Here is a 14,482-nt window from a genome sequence, read left to right on the forward strand (position 1 = left end):
GTATATTAAATTTTCAAAGGGTGACCGGAGCACACGTGACAAGTTACAAATACGAGAAAAAATTATTTTATTGATTTTTCAATCCGGAAAATTCGGGAAATCTTGATGGTTCCGTGGTCCACGGCGTCTCAAATTTTGTGCCGAAATCCACGCGAATCCATTTTTGACCGAGTTAATCGGGCGGGCCACCAGGCTACGAATTCTGGAAAAATTGATTTATAATATGAATTTCCCGGTGAAAGTTGATCCAAAATATGAAATTTCTGGAGAAAATCAAATTAAAAGTTGAATTTCCAACCGAAAATTGATTCAACCATTGAACTTTCCGCCGAAAATTAGTTGAAATTTTGAATTTCCACTCGAAAATTGGTTAAAAAATTTAAATTTCCCGCCGAAAATTGCAATGCAACGCGTTCCTACCAAAATCCTTTTTTCAAAAAAAAATTATTTCCAGTGAATTTTCAGCAAGACAATTGAATTTTCAATTGATTTTCGTTAGATAATTCAAATTTCCAGTGAATTTTCATATGGAAACCTACCTTTCCTTAGCCACATTAAGCATGATTCTCGGGATCTGAGCATTATTTCCACGTGGCAACGACGGGACGACTTCTTGGCCAACAGGCAACGGCTCATTCCATTCTGAATTTAACCGTCCAACTTCAATCTCCTCTTTCAACATCATCTCATTCTTAGCAAAAATCATTTCCAGCGCCGTAAAGCTCTTACAGTACCCGACGAGCCCGCGGCCGTTGAAAAACTCGAAAATAATCTCATCGATCAACTTGTTCACAGCCTCCAGCATTCCAAACTTCAACGCCAAAACGAGAGCATCGACGGCGTGCTTCATCGATGTAGACGGGCGCCTGATCATATCCATCTCCACCAGCTTCAGAAGATTCACGAGTTTCAGCTCGTGTGCCACGTGACACAGCTCGGCAGCCTGATTCATCGAGATTTGTGTGGTGTAGTCGCGATTACCGGACATGATTTTCTCGAGAATCAGGCTTGTACCGTGGCTCATCTGGGTGAGATCAATGACTTCCGGGTGGTTCTTCTGAAAAAAATTACTGCAAATTTGAATTTGCTGCCAAAAATTGACGGCCTTCACTCCGAGATGACAAACTTTTTAGGTGGCAAAGGTTCTTTGGGGGCATAGTATCCAAGGAGACAAAGTATCCAGTAGACAAACTGGGGTGTATCTTGGGGGGCATATCTTTGGTGACAACCTTTTTTTCAACTAGATTTTTATATGTATTTTTCAACTAATTTTTGTTCACATTTTTCTGGAATAAGTTTTTTGATGCAATTTTCAATCGATTTTCGGTTATAATTCCCTCACAATTGAATGTATGAACGATGGTCTTTTGGGAAAAGCTGTAAAACGTTCAACTAACTTGGAATATCGTGAGGCTCTTCCTGATGGTCTGATCCTTCAGCTCCGAAGGATCACATGGGTACCTTCTGATGTTCTGATCCTTCAGATAAGAAGGATCGTAAGGGTGCCACTTGATGGTCTGATCCTTCAGATCCAAAGGATCACGAGGCTCTTCCTGATGTTCTGATCCTTTAGCTCCAAAGGATCACATGGGTACCTTCTGATGTTCTGATCCTTCAGATAAGAAGGATCGTAAGGGTAATCAGGAAGAGCCTCACGATATTCCAAGTTAGTTGAACGTTTTACAGCTTTTCCCAAAAGACCATCGTTCATAAATTCAATTGTGAGGGAATTATAACCGAAAATCGATTGAAAATTGCATCAAAAAACTCATTCCAGAAAAATGTGAACAAAAATTAGTTGAAAAATACATATAAAAATCTAGTTGAAAAAAAGGTTGTCACCAAAGATATGCCCCCCAAGATACACCCCAGTTTGTCTACTGGATACTTTGTCTCCTTGGATACTATGCCCCCAAAGAACCTTTGCCACCAAAAAGTTTGTCATCTCGGAGTGAAGGCCAAAATTGACTAAACAGTCGAAATATTCTTGTCCAATTTGATTGAAAATTAAAATTTCCCGCCGAAAATTCACTGAAAACTTGAATTTCCTTATGTAAATCACGGATTTCTGGCTTCTCTCATAAATTGAAATGGAAGAGTTTTTGTCAAACTAGGCCATTTTGGCTCGGTCATATCTGGGGTAGATTTACGGCGCGTCGCGGCTCGACTTTAGTTGTAAACTAAATGTATTTGTCCGTGTGGAGTACACGGGCGATTGTCAATGGAGCGCGAAAAATTCAAAGAGGAAGGCCAGACACCCGTCAATTATAAATTCGAATTTCTTTTTGAAAGTTGGAAATTTTCGTATTTCCCGCTGAAAATTCACTATTAAATCTTACAAAAAATAAATTGAAAATTCAAATTGTTGACCAAAAATCTATTCAAAAATTGTTCCATTTCCGGTCGAATTTTTTAAAATTTCCCTCTGAAAATTTACTTAAATTTCAAATTTACCGTTGAAACTGAATTGAAATATTGAATAAAAATTCAAATTTCCCGCTGAAAATTCACTGAAAACTTGAATGCTGCACTGAAAATCAATTTATATTCAAAATGGTGGCCGACAAATTAAGTTAGGTGGCCTAGAATTCCAGAAACCAGAGAGACAGGTGGCCTAGGATCCCCCTGGCCTAGAATTCTCAGCCACGGTCATCACTTTCTGTTTTTTTTTTCGAAAAAAACACGGGCTCCTGGCTTTCCTCATTGCATTTTGCGCGCTCCAATGACAATCGCCTGCCGGACAACGCGTGGGAAAGTCGTGTACTCCACACGGACAAATGCATTTAGTTTTACAAGAAAAACCGAGCCGCGACGCGCCATAAATCTACCCCAGATATGGCCGAACAAAAATGGCCTAGTTCGGCAAAAACTCTTCCATTTCAATTTATGTGGGAAGTCGGAGGCGTGCAAAAAACATGGTGGCGGTGGAAATGTTTCTGCAATTTTACATTAAAAACCCCCATGATTTTTTAATTTTGAATAAATTTTAATTTTTTTTTGTTGCAAAATCACATGGAAACAAAAAACCATATGTATTTTGTTCGGCGCGTAGAATATTAATGACCGAGTTGACGTCACTCCGCTGAGATGAACTAATGTATAATCCGCTTGCAGAATTCGCGAAATTTTCGCGTTTTTTAAATCGGGTTTTGTGTTTTTTTAGGCACTAAATTGAAAACTGAAAAATTTCGAAATTAAAAAAAAAATTTTATGTTAAAAAACATTTTTACCATTTCCATTTTAAATTTTTTTTTTCTCTAAAAATCATGTAAATCCCCTTACTAACCATTCCTAGTACAAAAAGTCGATCCTTATCCACTCGGATACTTCTTATGGGGCCTCCAATTACATATGCGGGCATCAGGATTTCAACGGTCGATTTTTTGACATGGTCTCGATATTCCAGTATTGATTGGTTGGAGTGCTGTAGGGAGAATGAGAAATTTGAAAAAAAAAATTTAATTTGCTAATTTTTTCAATAAAAAATGTTAAGTTAAAAACCTGATAAAAGTTTCAATTCAAACAATTTTCTTGGAAAAGGAGTCCCATCAGAAAGATCCCGTGGCCTAGAAAAACATTTTTCTCGACCACGGTGTAAGTGAGGATGGCCGTGTACACCTAGGCCCCAAAAATATCTGAAACTATAGGCGTATAGGGTTAATTTATTGCGCCTATTTCGAACTTCCAACTATTTTATCAAAATTTCAATGTTACTACCTTCGTCCTCACAAACTTCATTTGCATCGTGGCCTAGAAACCCCAAGTTGGTCTAGAACTTTGAACCTAGACTAAGAGTTGGTCAAGCATTTTGTGGAAACCCATAACAACAAATATGGAAGAGTTTTTTGGATTTCTAGGCCACCGATAAAGGCTGGGAGGGTGCTGGTGACCCCTAGTCGCCAAAAATTTAAGAAATTATGTTTCTAAAAGTAGTTTAACGCGCTGAATTCAAATTTCCAACAAATTCCTCAAAATTCCAATGTTTGATACCTTAAAAATGCCGTTCGTCATCCCGAATGTCCGAATTTTCCCCATTCCGATGTCTTTATCTACTTCTGTCGTCTCATTTCTTGTCTCCTCCCTCCTACAATTCGATGATTTTTTTTTGTTTCGTGGCAGTCTCAGCGGGAGATCCAGTTCTTCCCATCTGCCATTTCTTTTCGATTTTCGAAAAAAAAACTAGGCCCAACATTTTTTAGCCCCCCTTTGAAAACTCACATTTATAAATTTTGATTTTTGGAAATGAATTAATTAATTTCTAATTTGAACTTTCAGCTTTATTTTGAAATTTTTTTTTTAATAATCGTTAAAGGTCAAATTACGTATAACAGTTGGAATTGGTCAAATTTTTCAAAACAACTTCATTACTTCGAAAAAAACATGATTGTAAAGGTGAGTTATTTTTTGATATTGGAAGATGGCCGAAGAATTCTATGGTGGCCTAGGAATCCACAGATGGCCTAAAACCCTTGATGGCCTAGAAACTTTTTAGTGGCCTAGAAACGTCTTGGTGGCCTAGAAACTTTTTGATGACCTAGAAACCTTTTGAAGGCCTAGAAACCCCATTGGTTACATAGAAACCACCTGATGGCCTAGGAACATTGCGATGGCCTAGAAATTCCTTGGTGACCCCATGGTGGCCTAGAAACGTCCTGATGCCCTAGAAACCTTTTTGGTGGCCTAGAAACCTATTAGTCGCTTAGAAACCTTTTTGGTGGCCTAGAAACTCGTTGATGGCCTAGAAACTATTTGCTGGCCTAGGAATCTCTTGAAATGGAAAAGTTTCTCTCTGATCTCCTACCATATTTTCTTCCAGGAATACCGTATACCATTACCACTAACAGTCGACGAGTTCGAGCGAGGTCTCCTATACGCAGTGTCGGCGTGCAGCCGCAACGAGACTGGCGGAGGAGAGGGCGTTGAGGTAAGTGCGCTCTTTTGATAGCGTCTGCCAGAATTATCATTCGAGCACATTTACACTGGAAATGTTTGCAGTTTCTTGTCCAAGAGGACTTCACAAGTAACACACTGCGTCCGGGTCAGACCGTCAGCGGAACGTACACGAAAAAAATCTACCGGCTCCGCTCAAAAGCTCCGTGGGTTCTGCAAAAACTTCTGCCACCGGAGGCTTTTGTGATTTATGAGGAGAGTTGGAACGCCTATCCATATTGTAAAACTGTATTGACTGTGAGTTTGAATTTTTCCGTAATTTTATTTTTTTTAATCGTAAGATTTTCTCAGTTAAAATTTAAATTTGTTCTAGAATCCCGGTTACATGAAGGACAATTTCCATCAAATCATTGAAACCATTCATTTGGACGATAACGGAAGTTCTGAAAATCCGTTGGATGGCCCCGAGAAGCGTGAGATTGTGTTCATCGATATTGCGGATAATGACATTTTTGGAACGAAAAATTACGAAAAAGAGAAAGACGCGCGGCTTTTCGAGGCGGAAACTGTCGAGAGGGGACCATTGGATGAGGATTGGATTGATGAACATGATCCGGTATTTGTCTTTTTTAATTTTTTATTTCAGAAAAAATTAACCTTAAAAATTATAGATTTTTCCTGTATTTTCGCTAAAAGTCCTTTTTAGCATTAGTAAAATAGGAAAAGAAAAATCGATATTACCAAACGCAATTTTTGATCTAGTGAAACGTTAAAAATTAAAAAAAAACACAAAATTCATATTTCGCGCCATAGTTTTCACTAGGGCTCCCATGAGGTCGCCGCAACGGCACATGGGCCGGCCTCACGCCGAATCTATCCGAATGTGTAGTGCGGCGCGGAACCCCGAACGTGTCGGCCGCTTCCAAATAACTACCTGTTCGAGGTACATTGCGCACACACCAAGCTACCCGTCACACGCCAATCTGCGGAACCCCGAACATGTCGGCTGCTTCCAAATAACACACAGAGAGGCACGCGGCGTCGGCGTGTGCCCCGCATTTCGCGCCTCACTCAGCTGGATCTAGTGCGATAGAACGCGTTTTCTCGCCGGAGCAAAAATTGGGCCAAACGTGCAATAATTAGAAAAACACAAAAATCAAATTTCGCGCCATAGTTTTCACAGATAGTCCGATGGAGCGCGCTTTCTCCGCCATGAAGTTTTAAAAAAATCGATAAAATATATTTTCAGGTAATGTGCTGCTACAAGCTGGTCTCGTGTCATTTCAAATGGACGGGTCTTCAAAGAATGGTTGAAAAAACGGTGCATAAGCAATATCCACGTGTATTCGGTCTTATGCATCGTGACGCGTACGTTCTTCTGGATAACTGGTTCAATATGTCAATGGAATCGATTCGTGAATACGAGCGAGCGACCGGCGATATTCTTCGTAAGCAGCTCGCCGAGCCCGAGAAACGTGGCACCAAGTGTGATGATGATGTCAATAACAATTGATTGATTAATGAAAATTAAGAGTTTTAATGAATTTTTTTTTTGGCTATTTCGCAATAGTTTGTAGTGGGGCGCGTTTTCAGAGGCTTCAAATTTAATTGTTTTTTTTAATTTCACTACAAAACATCTCAGGATCGTTTTCATCAGGCCACAGCCTGAGCGCCGTGCGCCGCCGCCGGATTTCAAGCCCTATCATTGGAGCGCGTTTTCTCCTCTGCAGACTGAATGTCTGGCGAAAATCCAAAAAATAAACTGAAAAACTAAACATCACTCAAAAAATCAATAATTGTACTGTAAACATTTATGGCAAAATTAGCAAAAATGAGACCATTTTACAAGAAAAATCAATAAATCGATCGATAATTTTCGAGTTTCGGTGAGTGAGTGAGTGAGAAATTCAAATATTTAAATGCAAAATACCTAGAGGAGGGGCTATTAGAAAAAAAAATCTCTAAAAATCCTAAATATCTGGCACCGGATTGTTCTTGTCGGGGCCTAAGAGAAAAGCGTAGACGGCGTACGTGTGGCAGGAGGCACCTGAAAAAAAGGAAATTTTTGGAAGAAAAATTTGTGGCCTAGAAATTTTGCGAAATTTTTTTAAACGAAAATTTAATTAAAAAGAGTGAAAAAGCGGAAAATTCGATTTTTCTCTGGTTTTTATTGTGAAATTCGTAAGAAAAAGTTCGGGTTTTCGAAACGTGGCCTAGGAAATTCAAAAAAACTCGGCCACATAAGTGAGTTTTTTTTCAATTGTACAAAACAAATTCACGGAGTTCTGTCTTCCTCATTGCTTTTTTCGTGATCCATTGACAATCGCCTACCGGTCTACGCGTGGGAAAGTCGTGTACTCCACACGGACAAGTACATTTAGTTTTACAACTAAAATCGAGCCGCGACGCGACACGCAACGCGCCGTAAATCTACCCCAGATATGGCCGAACCGAAATGGCCTAGTTCGGCAAACACAAATTCCCGTAAAAAACATTTTTAAAAATCAGTGGCCTAGAAATTTAAAAACTCGGCCACGCTGGTTCAAAATTTGAAATTTTCTCAATTTTTTGTGACATTCGTTCGAAACAAATGAAAAATCAGTATTTAATCAGTAAATCAGTATTTGTCAAATTTGTTAAACGTGGCCTAAAAAAAGGCCATGTCGAATTCAACCATTTTTCACTGCGTGGCCTAGAATTCCCATTTAAAAAAATTGTTCCAAAAACGTACCGAGTAGCACAAAAAGATGCCAAATCGCGTGCGCAAACGCGACAATTCCGTCCAATTTGAAGAAAAACACGCCGACGGCATACATCATACCGCCCGTCATCATCCACTCGAGACCCGTTCGATCGTTCATCGTGAATATCGCCACTGATGGTCCCGCAGCGATCAGAATGTATAATATTGTTTCCAGAGTTTTGTAGCGTTCGTGAAAATTGTATTGATAGAGAATTCCAAGAATCGCAAATACCCAAATCATCCATTTGAGATTTAGGCCCGGAAGACCGCAGTGACTGCAAAAATTAATTATCGATTTTTTAAATTGCGGTATTTTTTAAATTCCGGAAAAATCGATAATGTAAAAAATGTTAATTTATTGATTTTTACACTTAATATTTTTTTAAAAATCAATTTATCGATTTTTAATTCAAATATATTATAAAAATGCTCATTTATCGACTTTCACTTCCGTCATAAATTGAAATGGAAGAGTTTTTGCCGAACTAGGCCATTTTGGCTCGGCCATATCTGAGGTAGATTTACGTGCGTTGCGTGCCGCGACGCGGCTCGATTTTAGTTGTAAAACTAAATGTATTTGTCCGTGTGGAGTACACGATACTTTTCCACGCGTTGTCCGGCAGGCGATTGTCAATGGAGCGCGAAAAATTCAACGAGGAAGGCCAGAACCCCGTGCTTTCTGATTTTTGAAAAATCCACTTTTTCTTTGAAATCCAAATGATCGCGTGTATTATTTACCGCTTTTATCTTAAATTTTCAAAAAATCTAAACACCGCCATTAGAGCGCGCTTGCACCTACCGAAGTGTGAGCCAGGGTGTGTATGAGGCCGCAATGAACAGGTAAATGGCCGCCCGATCGCAAATGTGCAGGTAATAACGAAGTTTTCGGTGTCTGGAAAGGAAAATTAATTTTCAAAAAAAAAAATTTTCGCGGGCAAAAGTGGGCGTGGTCAAACTCACTTATTCTGCTGGCGGAATAGAAGCTCGCAAAAGTGGTAAACCGTGCTGGAAGTGAACAATAGAGTGGTAAAAATTCCTGAAATCAGAGAAATTCTGAGAATTAACCAATAAATGAGCGTGTCCCAGAACTACCGTACCATAGATAATCATCAAAATGTGCTGAAGGTCTCGATGAGCGTAGGCGCACATGAAATAGTAGAAGACGAGAATTGTGGGTCCTATACCGATCGCGTGTGATACCGTATTTGCCACGTGTTCATGTGACGTCGGCTCATACGCCTCCCCTTTGCCGGCCCGCCGATTCTTGTAGGAGATGGCCTTGGGCGGAGGCGTGTCCGGACTGAAAAAATTGAATGAGAGAGAGGGTGTCGAAAAATTTTTGTAATTGATATTTTAGATATTTTGTAAAAAAAATCTAGGGCTCCCATGAGGCCGCCGTAACGGCGCTTGCGCCGGCCTCAGCGGCCGCCGCGCAGGCCTCCCGGCGTCACCCACGCCGCAAGTATAGTGAGGTGCGGAACCCCGAATGTGTCGGCCGCTCTAGGCAACTACCTTTTGCACTTCATTGCACACACACACAGCGACGTGAGGCCCGCATTCGCGCCTCACTCTGTCGGGAGCCCAAAAAAATCAATATTTTCGAGCAAAATCGATATTTTTGTGAAAATTAATATTTGTAAAAACCAACTCTTCTGCACAACAAGAGCGCGGTGTCTCAAGAATTTCAACAAAAAACAACTTACTCTATAATACCACAGCTACCGCTCATTTTGCATAGAGCCGCCGAGAATGAAAACTGGCTGAAAAAATCCGTTTAAAAAATTGAAAACCTCTATAAAAAGTATATAAAAAGATATATTTTGTGGGTGCAATCCCGATTTTCAAAAAAAAAAAACCAAAAATTTGAGAAGAATCAATAAATCAATAATTTTATTCAAAATGGCTATGCGCCGACGAGATCGACATATCAACTTCTGCCACACCAAACGGGCTCGTCGATTTTTCTACAAGCACATTTGAGTCGAAGGAGCCAAAGTGGTGATCTACCACATCATCATCCTCAATGACACGTGGTGTCGCCACGATTCTTCCTCGACTTGTTACAGTAATCACATTGTCCGTTGACCGTAACTGCACTACTTCTCCCTCACTGATATCCGATATTGCTGTGCTGATTGGTGAGAGAAATGGGGATTTTTCCACGAATTCCGATCCCCGGGGGTCATCGTTCTCCAAGACGCGTGGTGTCACTATTATATTGCAATTCGTGCCGATTTCTGCTGTCTGAAAAAATATACATAATTTCGGAGAAAACTATGGCTCCCATGAGGTCGCCGCGCCGGCCGCCTCACGGCGTCACTCACGTCGAATGTATTTCAACTAGGGCTGTACAAATCGGCGTCCGGTCGTCCAATTTTGACACCAACGGACGCACACGGCGGCCGACAATTTCCGAGTTTGGTCACTCACTATAAAATTGCTGATTAAGTATAGTGAGTGATAAAACTCGGAAATTGTCGGCTGCCGTCGAAAACTACCCTAAACCGGACGCATGTGTGTCCGGTGGTGTCAAAATCGGACGACCGGACGCCGATTTGTACAGCCCTAATCTCAACGTTTAGGGCGGCGCGGAACCCCGAACATGTCGGCCGCTTCCAAATAATCATCTTTCCGCACTACGTTGCGCACACAGCTGAAGATCTAAATTGCGATGTGACCGCAAAACAAATCAAACAAATCAATGGCCGAAGTTTCTATTTTTGGCGGCCACGTTGCAAAATTGGAGTATGGTTTGAAACTTACATCAACCCGTTCTTTCTCAATTTGCTCCGTTTGAATTTGTGCGTCACTTTTCGCGATTTGACGGGCTCGCGAAACGATTTTCCTAGTAGACATCTGTTTTTCCGGTACTTTTTCAGAGATCCCAGCTGATCTTGGAAGGGGTTCCGATGGAACATCCGGAATTCTGCTTGATGATCCACCCGGCTGACTGCTTAACCTGCAAAAAAAGCTTATATTTTTTGAGAAACAAAAAGAGCCCTGAAACAGCGGATATTGAGCTTAAAGCCGACCGACTTGCCTGTCATATGGGCCGGGAGCTTGAGAAAACCGATGTTCGAGATGATCTTTTCAGGCTGTCCTATTTCGGTTTGATCTACGTAGATCTACGAAAATTGCGGGAATTTAGACACAAAATTATCAACTGATTTTGCATGGTTAAGAACGTGATGACATCACATTTTTCTGGGCGGAAAATTCCCGCATTTTTTGCAGATTAAACCGTCAACCGTCAAGATCAAAGGCAGCCTGACACCACGTGTATTTGCAGAAAAATAAATAAAGTTTTTTTTAAATTTTCTATAAGGATATACACTATTTTAACCCCCTGATTCCGAATATCGATGTGAAAAATTCAAAAAAAATTTATTTCATATTTAAGCTTGAAATCGCCGAATTTCATTTGTGCACGCACCACTTTTTTCAAATGCGCGCCCAAAGAAATTCGCATTGAAGCGCGCTTTGATTTTATCCATTTAAATATTTTATTTATTTTTCGCCGAATTCAGTTTTTTAAAACCAGTTTCATTCATTTTTGTCTAATTTTTAACGGTTTTTTCTAAAAAAAATTTTTTTTCACAAAAGTTAATGAAAATTGTTTAAAAAACTGAATTCGACGAAAAATAAATAAAAGATTTAAATGAAGAAAATCAAAGCGCGCTCCAATGCGAAGTTCTTTGGGCGCGAATTTGAAAAAATTGATACGGGCACAAATGAAATTCGGCGATTTCAAGCTTAAATTTCAAATCAGAGATTTTTTTGACGTTTTTCACTTAGATATCGAAATCAGGGGAAAACTTGAAGTCAATTACAAATATTTCCCAGATTTCTGTACTTCACCTTTAAAGAAAAAATCGATAATTTTTCTAAATTGATACTTTTAGAGAACATTCTATATTTCAAAAAAGTTTTCAAAATTTTTTTTTCGTATAAAAACCTAACCATTCCAAGTCATCCTCATCTTCTTGCTCAAAATCGTCATCATAAAGCTGTGCGACGTGTAACGGTGGAATATTTGCCGGAATCGGATGCTCCGGCAAATGTGCCGCCACGCCATCAACAATTTTCACAGTTTTCGCAACCACATGCTCTCCGGAAAATGACCCGTTTTCCCAGATTTTATCGTTTTTTTCGTTAATTTCGACATCTGGAGACGTGGATTTTACTGCAAATGTTTCGAAAATTTTAAAAAAATAAATAAAATTTAAAGGCGCATACACATGTGGTCCAGAGATTTGAGTTGTTTGGCGGTGAGAAGTTTCAAAAAATTGGATTTTTTTCCGAATTTCGAATAGTTTTTCAGTGATTCTTTAATGTCGACTTGTAGTTTGAGAAATGCATTGAAACCGACATTTTTGTCAGTTTCAGACATTGGCAGGGAGAGCAGTCTGGAATTTTAAAAAAATTTTAAAGTTTTTTTTGGTTCGATTTTTTTCAGCTTTTGTTTTCAGATTTTTCATATAAAGTATTGTTTTGCTTTTTTCCGCCACGTGGTGTCAGGCGGACCCATCGCGGTTTGATCTACAAAAAATGCGGGAAAAAGAAAATGTGTCAGCACTTTCTTAACCATGCGAAATCAGTTGAGAACTCTGCGTCACAACTCCCGCATTTTTTGTAGATCAACATAGATCAAGCCGAAATGAGACACTTTGACACCACGTGTCCGCGTAAAAAACCTCAAACTTTCACATAAATTGAAATTTTTTTCGAGACACCACTCATTTGAGGGATTACCCTTACCGGAGAAAAGGGAACCGTGGCAGATTTCTTGTAATTATTTGAATTTAATGAATGTAGTCGTGTAAGTCGTGTAAACATTGCTTCATTTTTCACGTTTTCAAATCTCCGCTTATCTCATCTCCCAAACCTGTGAGGTCTCGTCTTTTTTGTCGAAATTTTCAGTTTTTAGTCGGAAAAAATAATATTTTTCAGATTCTAGGTCAGCATTTGAAAAACCTTGAAAAACACACATTTTTCGTTTTTTTGCGCACGGAAAAACTCAATTTTTCACGGAAATTCAAATTTTCCAGACACCGAGACACCACTGACCGGAGCGATAGGGGTTTCCGAAGACAGGGGAACATGGAATATTTCTTCTCATTTTATCAATTTCATATTTAGGTGTTCAAGTTTGTACACAAAATTGTGAAAAATTTGTCACGTTCCCCTTTCTCCGGTAGAGACGATCCCTCAGTGGTGCCTCGAAATTTGAATTTTTGTAAAAAATCGCGTTTTTCTGAGACCTCACAGGTTCGATAAGCGGAGACATAGAAACCTGGGAAAATTGTTGGAAAAAATTAATTTTTCTGAAAAAAGAAAACTCACGCATTCTGAAAATCATCCCGAACATCAGTTTTTTCAAGCTCCCGGCTCATTTGATAGGCAATTCGGCGGGCTTTAAGCTCGATATCCGCTGATTCAGGGCTCTTCATGGCTCTGAAATAATATTAATTAATTAATTGTTATTTAAAATAAATAAAATAAAAATTAAATTTTAAATCAGAAATATAATAATTTGAAAAAAAGACACAATTTTTTTAAAAAGTCAATAAAAAAAAGAAGACCTCATCAAAATCCATATATCTTATCCGATCAAGAAATGCGCCAACGCACCAACAACACGCCAAGGCCTGGGAGGGGGTGAGAGAGAGACGCAGAGAATATGTTCGTAATGAGGGAAGGGAGGTGGGGGATAGACGAAATGGTAGACAATGGAATTTCCCGCGTCACCTCATTAATTTGCAACACACCGCCTTACATCCGCTGATGATAAATTGATGAGTGATAAGAAAAGATAAAGCCGTTGCGGTTTCTGATTTATTGCTTTTTCGGTTCTTACCTTTTTTTTTGTTTTGTTTTTTGGTTTTCAATGATAGATGGTTACTGTATATCAGGGGTAGGCGGCAATTGCTGTCCGGTAAATCGGCAAAAATTGCCGGTTTGCCCGAAATCTTCATTTTTGGCAACTTGACGATTTGCCGATTTGCCGGTTTGCCGATTTGCTGGATATCAGATTTGCCAGAATTGTTTTGATGGAGTTTTTATAAGACGGATACACTTAAAACTGTGTCTTTTTGATTTTTTTTTCCGTTTTTTCTGAATATTTTCATAGATTTTTCTCAATTTTCAAAATTGATGTAGGAACATTCATAGGATGTGTTTAATTTTGACATTTGAAATTGAAATTCGGAAATTTCCAAAGAAAAATAAGTGCGAAACCACAATTTTCCGAAAATTTTCAGCAAAGTGCCGGTTTGCCGATTTGCCGGAAACTTTCAATACCGGCAATGTGCCGGTCTGCCGATTTGCCGAAAATTTCAATTCCGGTAATTTGCCGATTTGCCTGAGTATTTCAATTCCACTAATTTGCCGGTTTGCCGATTTGCCAAAAATGTTCAATTCCGGTAATTTGCCGATTTGCCGGAAATTTTCAATCCCGGCAATTTGCCGATTTGCCGGTAATTTGCCGGTTTGCCGATTTGCCGGAAATTTCATTTCCGGCAATTTGCAGGTTTGCCGATTTGCCGGGAAAAATCGTTTGCCGCCCACCTGATGTATATATATATATAAAGTTTAGAAACTTTATCATAAAATTTTGCAACATTGGAACTGATAAGTAATTAGTTTTCTTATCAGTAAACTCGAATTATTCATGCTAACAAATACCTCTATTCGGAAGTTAGCTACTCTTATAGCTAATAACTCGGTTCAACTTAAAGATATCTGTAAATGTTCAACTACAGGATTATAGAAAAACAAATACTACACATTTCGTTACTTGACAATTTTTAATTTTACCGAAAGGCAACAGAGATATGAGTTTACAAAGTA

General features: G+C 39.2%; 4 protein-coding genes across 5 annotated transcripts; 1 reads left to right on the plus strand and 3 right to left on the minus strand.

The window, feature by feature from the left end:
* Nucleotides 1-54: 54 nt before the first annotated feature.
* Nucleotides 55-4,235, minus strand: Y71G12B.22 (Protein kinase domain-containing protein). The gene is made up of 5 exons (NM_001392962.1): nt 4,219-4,235; nt 3,991-4,084; nt 3,287-3,424; nt 540-1,057; nt 55-202 (listed from the first exon to the last, which is right to left on the minus strand). Exons 2-5 carry the CDS (start codon nt 4,033-4,035, stop codon nt 79-81), a joined length of 825 nt encoding a protein of 274 aa, NP_001379828.1. The 5' UTR covers nt 4,036-4,084; nt 4,219-4,235; the 3' UTR covers nt 55-78.
* Y71G12B.17 (Phosphatidylinositol transfer protein N-terminal domain-containing protein) lies at nt 4,154-6,445 on the plus strand. The gene is made up of 5 exons (NM_058478.4): nt 4,154-4,392; nt 4,817-4,924; nt 4,996-5,187; nt 5,264-5,506; nt 6,140-6,445. The coding sequence occupies exons 1-5, from the start codon at nt 4,381-4,383 to the stop codon at nt 6,401-6,403; spliced, it is 819 nt and encodes a 272-aa protein (NP_490879.2). The 5' UTR covers nt 4,154-4,380; the 3' UTR covers nt 6,404-6,445.
* Nucleotides 6,446-6,685: 240 nt separating this feature from the next.
* On the minus strand, nt 6,686-9,395 carry Y71G12B.23. Of its 2 annotated transcripts, NM_001026650.3 has the most exons (6): nt 9,337-9,393; nt 8,731-8,933; nt 8,594-8,669; nt 8,433-8,525; nt 7,622-7,908; nt 6,689-6,937 (listed from the first exon to the last, which is right to left on the minus strand). In NM_001026650.3, the coding sequence occupies exons 1-6, from the start codon at nt 9,360-9,362 to the stop codon at nt 6,861-6,863; spliced, it is 762 nt and encodes a 253-aa protein (NP_001021821.2). In that variant the 5' UTR covers nt 9,363-9,393; the 3' UTR covers nt 6,689-6,860. The 2 variants fall into 2 exon arrangements, with proteins under 2 accessions (NP_001021822.2, NP_001021821.2); NM_001026651.5 differs by lacking the exon at nt 7,622-7,908 and having other exon boundaries at nt 6,686-6,937; nt 9,337-9,395.
* Nucleotides 9,396-9,505: 110 nt separating this feature from the next.
* Y71G12B.35 (DUF4476 domain-containing protein) lies at nt 9,506-13,091 on the minus strand. Its single transcript, NM_001262100.3, has 5 exons — nt 12,977-13,091; nt 11,870-12,039; nt 11,594-11,816; nt 10,397-10,592; nt 9,506-9,877 (listed from the first exon to the last, which is right to left on the minus strand). The coding sequence occupies exons 1-5, from the start codon at nt 13,081-13,083 to the stop codon at nt 9,524-9,526; spliced, it is 1,050 nt and encodes a 349-aa protein (NP_001249029.1). The 5' UTR covers nt 13,084-13,091; the 3' UTR covers nt 9,506-9,523.
* Between the last annotated feature and the right edge of the window lie 1,391 nt (nt 13,092-14,482).

This window comes from Caenorhabditis elegans, chromosome I (assembly GCF_000002985.6).
Source record: "Caenorhabditis elegans chromosome I".
In the NCBI taxonomy this organism is placed as follows: Eukaryota; Metazoa; Nematoda; class Chromadorea; order Rhabditida; family Rhabditidae; genus Caenorhabditis; species Caenorhabditis elegans.